Source organism: Brachyhypopomus gauderio, chromosome 21, assembly GCF_052324685.1.
Source record: "Brachyhypopomus gauderio isolate BG-103 chromosome 21, BGAUD_0.2, whole genome shotgun sequence".
Taxonomy (NCBI): Eukaryota; Metazoa; Chordata; class Actinopteri; order Gymnotiformes; family Hypopomidae; genus Brachyhypopomus; species Brachyhypopomus gauderio.
In genome coordinates, this window is record NC_135231.1 from 4,081,976 (window position 1) to 4,096,696 (window position 14,721).

Genomic DNA, 14,721 nt, shown 5'->3' on the forward strand with positions numbered 1-14,721 from the left:
CGATTGCAGAGTTTAATACAGTTATTATGATATACGATTAGGTATGAACTAAGACTTTCTACTCATGTATTTGATGTATGAAACGTGTATCATGATCTATTCAAAGCATCTCAAAACATGCTTATGTGAAGGTAGAATGGAATAAATTGTGCATTATGCGGATACAAGACTGATACGAATGGCAAATCTACAGTCTCGTGTTCTTAGGTAGCAGCGATACAACGTGTTAAATTAGTTTATTGTATTTAATTGCAGATACATAAAGGGGCAAGGTACCTTATTCGTGATACCTGCAAAGTAACAAGTGTGTTCAAAGCAAAAAAATGTCATTGCCTACCACCATCAGCATTTGTTTGAGGAGAGAGAGAGAGAGAGAGAGAGAGAGAGAGAGAGATGCCGACTGGAGATCTAAGTCTCGACTGAAGATCCGCAACAAGAAGCAAGCCTTCTGCCGCACCTCCCCCTCCCCTTTCGCTCGTGAGAGAGAGAAAGAGAGAGAGAGGGAGAGAGAGAGGGAAAAACACGCTTCTCTCATCCTTGCGATATATACAGTATTCTGAATCGCTTACTACTATGAAAAACAGCATGCTTAAATCTGCGTAAGACAGACACCATGATATCCAGCAACAACTGACGTCGTGCGCGTCTCTGTAAACATAAATATCTCAACAGACCATCATCTGCAAAAGATCGTACGGACTTCGGAATTTCTTGTCAATCAGCGGTATGTAATGTGATTTTAACCCTTTCGTTTCTCGAGGCAATTAGGTCAGAATTGTTACTTTTGATGGTGTATTGTGAACATTTGTTCCAAGCGTTTGGGAGGCAACAGTTACTGGGGTGCGCATTGCCTTCCCCTCATCTGCCCATGCCTCTCCTTCGGTGGAGTATTGATACCGCATAACTGTTAAGAGGTATTCGCGAAGCATTGTCTATGAAGAACTTTATTCTTCACCTGACACCAGCACCGCAAGCGTTTCTGTCCTCTTAGTCTTAGTAGTACGGACTGTGTTGACGTGTGTTTGTGTTGTTTCCCTCTGCGGTAGGCGTGCTCATGGAGTTCCCGAATGATTCCATGGGCTTTGCTGACCCGAGGCACCTCCACCTTTACAACCAGTCCCTGCTCCAGAACAACTTCAGCCAGTTCAACGACTCCGACTATCTGTTTCCCCGGAGCGTGCGGATCACCATTGCTGTGGTCTATATGATCGTTTGTGTAGTGGGTCTCGTGGGAAACTGCTTGGTCATGTATGTCATAATTAGGTAAGTCGTTTCACCGCCTTCTACATGCAGAAACGTGTTATCTTGACACTGCAAATGAAAATGGCTTAGATTTTTAAAAATGCTAAAGCTTATTGTAGAGTACAGCAGTTTTTCACAACTCAGGATTCTTCTGCATGGTAAGTGTTCTCCATTTTGAGAGAAAGGCCTCTTGCATTCATGTTTACCACAGTTAACAGTGTAATGTAATGTAATCTATCTATCTATCTATCTATCTATCTATCTATCTATCTATCTATCTATCTATCTATCTATCTATCTATCTATGAAACAGAAAACTCATCAACACTGAGGCATTACGTGTTTTTGTAGTCTTAATTACTAAGGATAATAAAACAAATTTAGATGTGGATTGTTTGTTCAACCCATTGTAATTATCTTCTGTATGTTAAGAATATCATGAGAAGACTAACGTTTTTTCAGACAATTGCTTTTTTTAATGTGAACAATGTTTCATTAATATGTCAAACTGTCAAAGTATTCAAAAAATCAAGGCAAAATGATGCAATAAGATTTTTTTGAGTTGTCTTTACTAAACTTAATGTGTTTTGGCAAATCAGATTATTTTTTTCTGCATATTCTACTTGTAAAACAAGAAATGACTTACATCCCATCAGCAAGACATATTCAATCACAATGTAATGACAATCCAAAAGTGAAAAGGATTATATTCCTTTATTCTACCTGGTAACTGACACACAGTGTCTTTAGATTCAGTGAAGCAGTTGTGTAGCATAATAAGCTGAAATAAAGTCTTAACATTAAAATCCATGAAATGGTATTTTCATTAAGGTAGCTGAAAAAAACAACCATTAATAATGAACACTCAAACACTGGTAGCAAAAATGCTATCTAAAAGAAATAAAACATTTAAAATAATTTGTCTAGTAACCCCAAAATAAAATACCTTAACATGGCAACTGCTCAAAATATATCTTGTTGCATTAAAGGAGTGCTAGATGTTTAATACAGATAAACAAGTTAATCTATGGGCTTAGAAAAGTTGAAAGTTCTCAGGTGCTGTGATCCTGCAGTAGTGGAATGAAGAAAGATCACATCTTAGTGGACCTGGTGTTCTGAAGGCACAGAGCCAGTTGGCATGAATACAAGGCCCATGGCGAAGTCTCCAATGATGAAGTCTCCAACTGATTTCAGTGTGAGCAGTACTATGATACAAATCCAAAAACAAGAAACATTTATTACTAGAAATGAGAAATTATAACTCTTTAAACTCCATCTCTACAATGAGAAAAACAAGTATTTGAACACCCTGCGACTTTGTAAGTTCTCCCACTTAGAAATCATCGAGGGGTCTGAAATTTTCATCTTAAGTGCATGTCCACTGTGAGAGACATAATCTAAAAACAGATCTGGATCATCACCTAGGATCACTGCTACTCCATGAGGTGAGATCTTGCATGGAAGGAGACTGACAGTCATGTTTATCTTCCTCCATCTTCTTATAATTGCTCCAACAGTTGATCTTTTTTCACCAAGCTGTTTAGCAATTGCCCCATAGCCCTTTCCAGCCTTGTGAAGATCTACAATTTTGTCTCTGGTGTATTTGGACAGCTCTTTGGCCTTAGCCATTTTAGTTGTTGGAATCTTACTGATTGTGTGGGGTGAACAAGTGTCTCTATGCAGCTAACAACTTCAAACAGGTGCTTCTAATTTAAAATAATAAGTGGAGTGAGTGTAGGTGGACTTTTTAGAGGTAGACTAACAGGTCTTTGAAGGCCAGAATTTTTTTGCTTATTGGCAACTTTCAAATACTTATTTGCAACAGTAACACACAAATAATTTTTTTTTAATCATACATTGTGATTTCCGAATTTATTTTTAGATTATGTCTCTCACAGTGGACATGCACCTAGGATGAAAATTTCAGACCCCTCCATGATTTCTAAGTGGGAGAAGTTGTCACAGGGTGTTCAAATACTTATTTTCCTCACTGTATATAAATGTTATGTGATAGGACTGAAGAATTTAAATGGAAAAAATTGGGCCAAAATTTAAATTGATTTAAAGTATTCGACTTTCTGATTAACAGATTTTAGAGCACATGAAGTCTTACCAGCTTCAACATAGCTCTATTCATAAACTGATTTGCTAGCATCCTTACTTATACGTTCACAAACTGAATAGCTAGCTGAATTAAGTACTCATGAGCATAAGTACTCACTAGCAAAAAAAAAATTACATTTCATGACTGACCTATCTAGCATAATGTTGAAAAATATGACACTGTAATCCTCAAATTGGAAAATGAAGCTAATTTAAGCAGGGATGATTAAATCAATTACATTTGATTTATTGGTGTTTACTGAATAGTGTAGTCTTAAAGAATCACTAAAGGGAAGAGCATTTTTTTAAAACTGCCGATTAGTTAACATTAACTTGTGGCCTTCTGAGTAAAATTTCAGAGAAGACACTTAAACTAGGACATTTTGAAATTAATAAAGGTTTAGAAATTCATAAAAGCACAACATATGTATCCATTTTATTTGATTAGTTTTGGAGAGGCATACAGATTTTCATGGTCTTTACACTTTTGCAAGGGTCCTACACATAATTATGCAAAATTATGAACCAACATGTTTTTTGTGTCAATGCAAAATACTCAACATTACTATTAGCAAAACAAAACATAGTTCCTGTTATACAATATACAGTTGTGATCAAATTTATTCAACCCCCAATGCTGCGAAGGGTTTTATGGAATTCAGTGCACATTTGTAATTGTGTTCATAATGAAATCTTACAAGGACTTGTTAAAGAACTAAATGCAACTAAGATAGCATCAATTTTTTTTGTCATAAAGTATTAAATGGCCTTTTTGTGATTTCTTCATTGACACAATTATTCAACCCCTTTACGACTACCACTCCTAAGAACAGAGGTTCATTCCAGTGTTTTCCATCAGGTATTGAAAACATCTGTGGATGTCAACGAGCAGCAATCAAGCATGATAAGCACCAATTAGGCAGATTTAAAAGGACTGTGATACTCAGCTCCTTCTAGACATCTACTGGTGTGTTTCCAAGCATGGTGAAGGCAAGAGAATGGTCCCAGAAGACAAGAGAAGAGGTTATTGCTCTTCACAAGAATGGCAATGGATATAAAAAGATTGCGAAGTTGTTAAATATTCCAAGAGACACTATCGGAAGTATCATTCGCAAGTTCAAGTTAAAGGGCACAGTGGAAACGTTACCTGGTCATGGCAGAAAGAAGATCCTGACCGCGACTGCTGTGCGCTACCTGAAGCGTAATGTGGAGAAAAATCCCCGCGTGACTGCTAAGGAACTGAAAAAAGACCTGTCAGATGTGGGCACTGAAGTTTCAGCTCAGACAATAAGGCGCGCACTGCATAACGAAGACCTCCATGCCAGAACGCCCAGACGCACCCCCTTGCTGACTCCAAAGAACAAGAAAAGTCGACTGCAGTATGCCAAAAGTCATGTGGACAAGCCACAAAGGTTTTGGAACAGTGTACTGTGGTCAGATGAAACTAAATTAGAACTATTTGGGACAATGGACCAGCGCTATGTTTGGAGAAGGAAGAACCAGGCTTATGAACAAAAGAACACCTTGCCTACTGTGAAGCATGGCGGGGGGTCAATTATGCTTTGGGGCTGTTTTGCTTCTAATGGTACAGGAAAGCTTCAACGTGTGCAGGGTACCATGAATTCCCTTCAGTACCAGGAGATCTTGGAGGAAAATGTGATGGAGTCAGTCACAAACCTGCGGCTTGGGAGACGTTGGACCTTCCAACAGGACAATGATCCGAAGCACACATCCAAGTCCACTAGAGCATGGTTGAACATGAAAGGCTGGAACATTCTAGAGTGGCCATCGCAATCACCAGACTTAAATCCAATTGAGAACCTCTGGTGGGACCTAAAGAAGGCAGTTGCAGTGCGCAAGCCTAAGAATGTGACTGAACTGGAGGCTTTTGCCCATGAAGAATGGGCTAAGATACCCATAGGTCGCTGCAAGACACTTGTGTCAAGCTATGCTTCACGCTTGAAAGCTGTCATAACTGGAAAAGGATGTTGTACTAAGTACTAAAAAATAATGTCACTAGGGGGTTGAATAAAACTGATAATGATGTGAGCACAGTAAAGACATTTGTGGTTATTCCATCATAAATATTATGTTATGTTTGTCTAATTTATAAGTGCCTCTTTGATATAAATGTAAATAAGATGACTGAAATGATCAAAATCAATGTCAAACTGGCCAAAACACTTTATTTCAGTGGGGGTTGAATAAATTTGATCACAACTGTACATCTACCTTCTTTTCATTCTTGTTTTTCTGAGGGCCTCCATAAGCAGCACTTAATCCTTACACATTGAATCTACTTCCATCCACATGAATCAGTTCCAGGACTCCTTGTCTATCTTCTTTCATCATGTTTTCCTGAAGTGTTTAACCCACTTCATGAAGTGGACTGGGCTACTTGATATGTGTGTGTGTGTGTGTGTGTGTGTGTGTGTGTGTGTGTGTGTGTGTGTGTGTGTGTGTGTGTGTGCGTGTGTGTGTGTGTGTGTGTGTATGTGTGTGTGTGTGTGTGTGTGTGTGTGTGTGTGTGTGTGTGTGTGCGTGCGTGCGTGCGTGCGTGCGTGTGTGTGTGTGTGTGTGTGTATGTGTGTGTGTGTGTATGTGTGTGTGTGTGTGTGTGTGTGTGTGTGTGTGTGTGTGTGTGTGTGTGTGTGTGTATGTGTGTGTGTGTGTGTGTGTGTGTGTGTGTGTGTGTGTGTGTGTGTGTGTGTGTGTGTGTGTGTGTGTGTGTGTGTGTGTGTGTGTGTGTGTGTATGTGTGTGTGTGTGTGTGTGTGTGTGTGTGTGTGTGTGTGTGTGTGTGTGTGTGTGTGTGTATGTGTGTGTGTGTGTATGTGTGTGTGTGTGTGTGTGTGTGTGTGTGTGTGTGTATGTGTGTGTGTGTGCGTGTGTGTGTGTGTGTGGTGTGTGTGTGTGTGTGTGTGTGGTGTGTGTGTGTGTGTGTGTGTGTGTGTGTGTGTGTGTGTGTGTGTATGTGTGTGTGTGTGTGTGTGTGTGTGTGTGTGTGTGTGTTAAGACATTGGTATGCTCTGAAATAGCTCTACCATTGTCTATATAAAGTTCCTGGTTGCATTTTCTAGGAACCATTCCCAGTGAGGGAATGGGTATGATTATTATGCTTCTTTCTTTCAAGCATTTTTTGTGTACTCTGTTCCAATACTATATGGTTCAACTTCCCTGTCTACAGTCTACTGTCCAGTCATTCAAGAAGGCAGAACGCAGTCATTGCAGATACATGTAATCCCTCATACACTACAGGAGACTATCAGGATTGTCACATTTATTATCAGTGATTTACGCTGTGGCTCAATTTGTTTGATGGAATAATCAATGAGATTCACATACAGATGGTTTGATCCAAGGTCATTTTACTATAAGCGAGGAAGCACAGTGTACTATGAGAACTCTGATTTTCTCCCACATCTATTGGTAGTCAAGGTCAGTTCTGAACTTCTGAACTCTCCATCTGGCCATGTTCAACATCCTGCAACAGTGACAGTTAACTGAATCATGTATGTGGTTAACAATTGGGACATCAGTGACTAATAAGTGGGCAGGCCATGCTATCTAGTGGCTCTGCTCTGGTTCTCGGGTGCCTCTCCGTCTGTCAGCCTAGTTGGAGACTGCTACATTTTTTTTCCTGTTTCCTCAGTTGATATTTGTGCTTACAGAAGCATCGCATTGTGTGTTCGGCTTCTGCCATTTGTACCATGGCTTAAAATGTTGTGTTCTCTCGCTCTCTCTGTCCCTCTTGTTGTAAGTCTACCGAACCAGTGTAGACAGGACCCGTTACTGTCCAGAGGGGAATTGCTGTTGTCTTGTGTATGACACACGCCCCAGATTGTAAACTGCCATTCCTGTAAAGTCCATAAAGAGCCAACATAATTCTTACAGATCCACTGTCTTCTCATCACTGTGGTTTAAGATGATCTGCTTCTTCCTGAATCTACCTTGAGCATACCTAGCCTATGTATCCACATACATCTATCCAAGACTCTGAGGAAGACATGCTGTTGTTCCAGACCCATCCTTTGTGGGTGGGAGCAGGTGTGGTGAGATTTCAGGCGATTGCGTGATGGCAGTGGTCGGAGGACCACCCATCCAACTTCTCTCCCTCTTTGTGTAAGCCAGCTGTACTGAGAGGGACTTTTGGCTGGTGTCTCTGGGTGTGATGCAGCTAGACCTGCTGGAATAGTACCGTAACAAACTCATCTGCCCCACCCTCATCGCTGCATACAAACCAGGCCCAGAATCAGGCGGCTTGTCGGTGTTGGTTCCACTCAGCCTGTGTGCCAGTGCCAGGCTTCAGTCTGCCCTGTTCTGAGTGTATGCAAGGACTTAGTGGCAGCCCATCAACAGTGGTTTTGATCCACAAGCAGGCCCGTTGACAGTCTTGCTAGGGCCCGGGACAAGAAAGTTTAATGTGCCCCCCCCCCGGCGCACGTCATTTGAATTTCGTCATTTGACAATCCTTCTGTTAGGTCATATAGTATATAATATAGCCACACATCAAAGCTGTTTCTGACAGCTGACTGTTTATATACTTGACGCGTCGCGAGCGGCGCGAGGGTTCGCGCGAAAATGACGTAATCGCAGTGGCACCGACCGTGTGCGAAGGCCTCGCGCGCTGTCCATTCGCGAGGTCGTGCACCTCTTGACTTTTGTAACTTCGCGCGCGACGCGCTTCAGCGCAATGAACAAAGTCATGTTTGCAGGGTTCATACACCTTTATAATGTGGAATTAAAGCACTTGTACTTCACTTTAAAGGTCCATTTCAATATTTTCCAGCACGTTAAACTTAATTAAGTTAAATATTTATACATATACTCGAAATAATTCGCTTTTTATCACAATATTTAATGGTTATTTTCAAAACGCCCAATCTTAACGTCTTCACCAAAACTGTTCAGTCAGACAGCTATTTGTTGTGAAACGAAGTAGTTACTTTCAAGCATTTTCAAGTACTTTAGCCTAAATTCCAGCACTTTTCAAACCTGGAACACAATGCAACATTAAAATTCGTCAGGTAAATGTTTTCCTTTCTTTTCTGCGCTCCAGATTTCTGTATTTACTTTAACTATCCACCACTGTATTTCCCGCTGTTGTGGGGGTACCAGCCGGTTACGGTCGGTGCTGGATCAAACCATTTTCCAGTGGGATGCGGGGGTGTATGCACTTAATGGAAAATATGCAGATAGGTTAAAAAACATATATATTTTAGCCATTGAGTTTATTTTGAGTACAGAATTTTATATTAATGAAAGATTTCAAGATTATTTAAAAATTATAGACTTTAAATAAAAAATAAATTGCTGGGCTCTTTGATGGGCCCCCCTGGCCCTGGGGCCCGGGACAACAGACCCGGTTGTCCCCCCCTGTCGACGGGGCTGTCCACAAGTCTTGACTTTTAGAAGACATCTGTCCAGATCATTATTTCTCCAATGGTATCTGTGGTTGGTTTACACCATCAACGTAATATAGGAGAATAGTGTTTTTGTTTACTATACATACTATACATTTGTTTAATATACAACAAAGTGTTTTGTTGCTATACATATAAAAAATACATATATAGCAAATACACCTGTATGAGATGCTGATATAGGATCTTCATATAGTTATTTGTTACTAATGCTTAGACACAAGTTCTGAAACTATATCTTACAAAATATAACATACAAAAGCCAAAAAAATTGTTTATGCATTTTTAGTACTTTTACACCATAAAGACATAATTACAAGGTGAATGTTTTTATAGCAACATACGTGTTATATATGCCGTAATACATAGATAACAAAATACAACAAAGATATCATAGGCATGTAACTCCTATTTGGATCCAGTCACAAGATCTCATTGACAGTTTACACAGGCTGTTTACTGTGCACAGGCTGTTTACTGTGCACAGGCTGTTTACTGTGCAGCCAGGTGCACACCTATGTTGTCCCAGATGTCAACAACCCTGTTCTGCTGTAGTCCGTCCCCCTCGTGAATGGGGATGAGTATGTTGTACAGTGTGTTGAGGTAGGTGATTATAGTTCTACTTACCTCTTCTCATTCTGAAAGGTCCGGGTGATGCTTGCTACAGTGTTGTGGTTCACATTAGGCTGGACCCTCTGCCTTCTTAAATCTCAGCCCAACGTCAACCAAAGTGGCCCAGATCTCTTCCTCATCTTCTTCCTCTCTGTCCAGTATTGGCCGGCATTGACATGTAACTCAAATGAAACATTATTTTTGTATTTCTGGAAACAAGTATTTCTGGATGTATCTAATGCAGGGATTTGTGTTTAGTGGTTTTCCAAATAATACATTTGCATAATAATGTGTAATATGAGCATGTAATTGGATTGTTGGCAAATAATTAGCAGTGCTAGCAACACCAGTGGGTGACAGTGGACATATGCAGGGAAAGTGGAGTTATGTGTGAGAGGCAGTATAAATGACCATTGCTAATGATCATAAGTTATTACTTCGTATCACTGTGTTGAGAATGGGGAGCGTTAGGGAGTGGATACTTCATAACAGTGTGCTCCAGCTCTGTGTGCAAACTAAAAGAAAATGGCTACAGTGGGGGTGATAAATGAGGAATGTCAGTGTAAGACATAAAACTCACTACTCTTAAAATGTCTGCTGTTTAGTAGCTTTGTGGATTGTATGTGTGTGTGTGTGTGTGTGTGTGTGTGTGTGTGTGTGTGTGTGTGTGTGTGTGTGTGTGTGTGTGTGTGTGTGTGTGTTCGTGTGGTGTGTGTGTGCTTAATTTTCCTAACTGAACTGGACAAACTGGAAATAACATTGACAGCCCTTGCCCATTCGTGTGCTTCGCAGGTTTGCTTTACATTTGGCTTGATGGCTATAAAGACTGCCAACGATTTCAGAAGAACACACACACACACACACACACACTATATATAGTACACATTGACTTGAAATTCTTTTTCCTTTTTTATAAGAGAAGAAAGGATTACGGTGGAAAATCAGTGATTCTAATTTGCTCCATTAAAAGCTTTGTCACTGTAGACTTTCTATGCCCTCTATACCCTCAAGCTTGTGATATCACCTTGTATATTTCTAATGATTCATAACCTTGAGTCACATGTTCTTCTGTTCCAGAGAGTTTGTATTTCTATTGATTTGGATATGTACTATGATTTTTTAAGTTCTGCATGAAGGTTTATTTCTTGATATTTGCCTAACTAGTATATTAGTATAGTGCACATTTTTATATTTTGCATTATATTAGTATATTGCGCATTTTCATCAAAGTAGGTGACAGCTGAGGTTATGCAAGTGGGACTAATTTCTATATTTCATTTGTAAACAAATATTGATTATTTTATTGATTACAACATTGTAAATGGCAAAAAAAGAAATCCTGTATCTGGCTGTGCTGTAAGGGTTGTAGTCTCTATTACCTGTGCTCTCTAACCACTGTCTGTGCTGTAAGGTTTGTAGTCTCTACTCCCTGTACTCTCTACCCTCTGGCTGTGCTGTAAGGGTTGTTGTCTCTACTACCTGTGCTCTCTACCCTCTGGCTGTGCTGTAAGGGTTGTTGTCTCTACTACCTGTGCTCTCTACCCTCTGGCTGTGCTGTAAGGGTTGTAGTCTCTATTACCTGTGCTCTCTAACCACTGTCAGTGCTGTAAGGGTTGTTGTCTCTACTACCTGTGCTCTCTACCCTCTGGCTGTGCTGTAAGGGTTGTAGTCTCTATTACCTGTGCTCTCTAACCACTGTCTGTGCTGTAAGGGTTGTAGTCTCTACTACCTGTGCTCTCTACCTTCGGGCTGTGCTGTAAGGGTTGTTGTCTCTATTGGCTATCCACACAGGTCCTTTTATTTGCAGCAGTCAATAAATGGTGTTATTTTATTAGAGGCCATGGTGTGGCCCGTTTATAAAGCAGAATCAGAAATTGCTTGCACATCTTGTTAGCTTATGCATTGGGACTGCAGACACATACACAGAAGACAGAGGATTGGTGATTCAGTCATTTAGTCTCACCCAAAGTTAAATTAATTTTAAAAAATAATAAGTCACATACACACAGACACATTCTGAAGTAAACCTTCATATTTATCATTTAATTGTAATTGCTTCATTGGCCTAATGCTTTTGGAGGATACTTTATAATTCAGTATCACAAACTACAGCTTAAGAAATTATATAATATCTGTTGAAGGCATTTTTTATTACACCAAGCAGCCTAACTAAGGAGTGAGTGTTCAATAATGGCCAATTTCTTATAAAGGAAGTTCACTGATCAACAAGAGCAGTCAAGCCTTGCACAATATTAATTTCAGTACTTTCGTGAACTTTATTGTATGACATGATTGTACAAAATAAACCTCTGGCACAGAAGATTGTTGGCAAGGGAAAATATAGTGAGGACAGTACAAAATCAATAATAATGAAAAAAATTGGAAGCAGAAGCTGTAAAAATATATGTTACATTGCCATGGGCTTTTGGTATTGAATAGCTGCATTCATTGTCACATTAAACTCAGTACCTAAATACTGTACTGGGTTAATAAAGTAATTTTTAATCACGGTCAAAACTTTCCTTTGATGAATGTCCTAATTTTCTTTGTGTCATGGTACTGCATACTGAAACAATGCTCAGTGAATATGAAGGGGAAAAACAGCTTTGTCAAGTATGCAGAAGTATAATATTTTTAATTCACTGTAACGTGATATATACATATTATCCAGTCCGTTATCAACCACAACATTTAAGCCATGTCATTTGCCATAGATGTTTATGCCGTAGCCCTGCCAATGGATGTTCTACAGATGAGCAGGTATGTTTTCAACAGTCTTACGTGTTTCCACCTTTTTCCACACTTCAGTCTTTCCATGGCATAAGCAGATGTGCTCCACTGACTCTTATATTTATAAAACGTCATAACAAAAGCCCCTATACCTTCTCACTAGCGCTACATCAGCCTGCTGAATGCTGCCAGTGACTGTTTGGGTTACTAGTAGTCCATTTACAGTTTCCACTAAGTAATTGATCTTGCTTTAAATTTTATGCATTAAAAGTTCCTGGCTTTAAATTATCTTCTTTGAGGAGTCAGAGTAACTGCTTTTCTTGCATTACTAAGGTATCTTCTCTACATTTGGTAATGACTCAGAAGAGGACATAGGTTGTTGGTGCACAAAGTGATGCATTTTACAAAGTAGCAAATGAACTAACTAGACAAAAGTCAGAAGCAAACAGATGAATATTGATGGGGGGGCAGAAACGAATCAACTGCAAGTCTTTATCAGGATGAGAATTTGAAGGATGAATATTTGAAGAATGACTGCAAATAAAAGTACGAATAAAAAGCAAGACAATTTGTTGGTTATATATGCTTGTAAGCAACTCTTATGTTTTATAACAAGCAAAAGCATATTAATTATTTGTAGTGCTGTCAATTCCAGGTGCCGCGTCCTCACCAAGTCCTCACCAGGATTTTGCTCAGGCTTCCTGGATTGTGTTGATTCCACTAATTTTACCTGGATTGCTAATTAGAAAATCTAGCAAGCTTAAGCAGAATCCTGGTGAGGACTTTTAATCGCGGCACCTGGAATTGACAGCACTAATTATTTGTCATTAGTTTACCATCCAGTGGTGCCCAGAGAAGGATGGGCCCCTTTATAAGCTTCATTTCGCCCCAATGTTTCTTCCTTTTGTTCTCAGGGGGTTTTTCCTTGACACTATCATCTTGGCTTACTAATTACAGGCCTGGGCTCAGAACCTGTTTTTTATTTTATTTTTTGATTGGAGATGAAATGACTTGGCTGGGATGGCAGCCTCGGAGCGCTGCGTAGGTAGCATGTTAGGTGTTGCCCGTTGTACCTCTCCTTGTTTGTCAGGGCACGGGGCTATGTGACTGCCAATTACACTGCAGGGGAGGGGCCACTGTCTCTAGGGCCTGAAAGGCAGAGTCAGAGATACAAGGTCATTGGTGGAGAAAGAGAGGCATTCTATATGGGTGGCCGATAGCTTACTAGCGTCTGCCCCTGATACAAAGAAGGAGCCTTTCTGCCCCCCCCGCCCCCCCCAATCTGGACAGCACATAATTTCTTATTTGATTTCATAGAGCCAGTTGTTGAGTAGGAGGGTAGTGGTGTGTGGTCATAACATATAAATATTTGATGGTGGCCTGCTACTTCCTTACAGGATTGTTCGATGCTGGTTTCCTTTATAGCATAGCTAGTGCATGACACTAGAGATGTCATGAGCCAGAGATAAACAAACAGTGTCTTCACTGTTGGTTTTCACCTTCATCAAAGACCGTAAACAATAAGCAGGGCTTTATTAAACTCATTAAAAGCCAACAAGCGTCAAGCTTTGTCAGCTTATCTGCAGCTGCTGAATTATGCAAGTTCATTGTGAAAAGTAATTTACAATATTTGTTAATAATTCTTGTAGGCTGCATCGCTTACATAGAAAGTGCAATCAGGCAATAATTACAAATGATTCATTCAAAATATTATTAGTAAGCTAGACAATTTGAAGCGTTTCCAGGTTATGTTATACTGGATTGTTGCTAGTGTTTTTACTGGATTATTTTAAACAAAAAAAACCCCAATGAAATAAGATCTTTATTGCCTTTTTAGCTTGTGTCTTGTTAGTCGAGTGTCATTCAAGCTCCCCCAGAATGTAATTAGGCTTTTCTGTTTGGAAGCACGTTTGGCTCCGTACCCTCCTGCTGATATCCCACACCAGATCCTTGCTCTTCCTCTGCCACAGAACCTCAGATGACACACCTGACCTGGTGCTGATGGAGGCAGGCGCTGGATCTCTGATCTTGGACAGGGCCAATCACTTCACCCTGGTTAGAATATTTCACTGATAGATTCAGCATGCGGTGTGGATTACAGTTCAGTCCACTTGCCTCCAATTAGTCTCATCTTTCTGGCTGCAGAGTCATACTGGAGCCTGTTTATTTCTCACATATTGGACGCCTTCAATTTTCTCTCTGGATCAGCACCTTTGGGCCACAGTACTCACGAGGATGTCAGACAGGCTCCGCTCTTTACATTTCATTTATGATCCGTCTTTAATGGGACTCCAGTGTAATGTTTGATTATGGCTTAGTATCTAATGTAGATTTGGTGATTTATTAAGAAGTCTGGAGATGAGTGTGGTGCACCTGTCTGGGTCGTTAAGGGCTGCCGTACGGGGTTTATGGCACTGCAACTCCAGCCATCCACACTAATGAAGCCTCAGATGGCAGTTTATGGTGATTGCAGATTTATGCTTGCAAGGGTATTTTCCCCAGGCCAGTCACTGGTGCAGTGTACAGATGTGTAATGCTCAATTTGTGCTCTGAAAAATATATATGTGTGTGTGTGTGTGTGTGTGTGTGTGTGTGTGTGTGTGTGTGTGTGT

General features: G+C 40.2%; 1 protein-coding gene across 1 annotated transcript in view; it reads left to right on the forward strand.

The window, feature by feature from the left end:
* The first annotated feature begins 519 nt into the window (after nt 1–519).
* Nucleotides 520–14,721, forward strand: part of oprl1 (opiate receptor-like 1) — a 34,464-nt gene continuing 20,262 nt past the window's right edge. The window contains exons 1-2 of the mRNA XM_076984234.1: nt 520–724; nt 1,047–1,263. Of these exons, the coding sequence (XP_076840349.1) occupies nt 1,055–1,263 (209 nt within the window). The 5' untranslated portion in view covers nt 520–724; nt 1,047–1,054. The remainder of the gene's footprint in view (nt 725–1,046; nt 1,264–14,721) is intronic.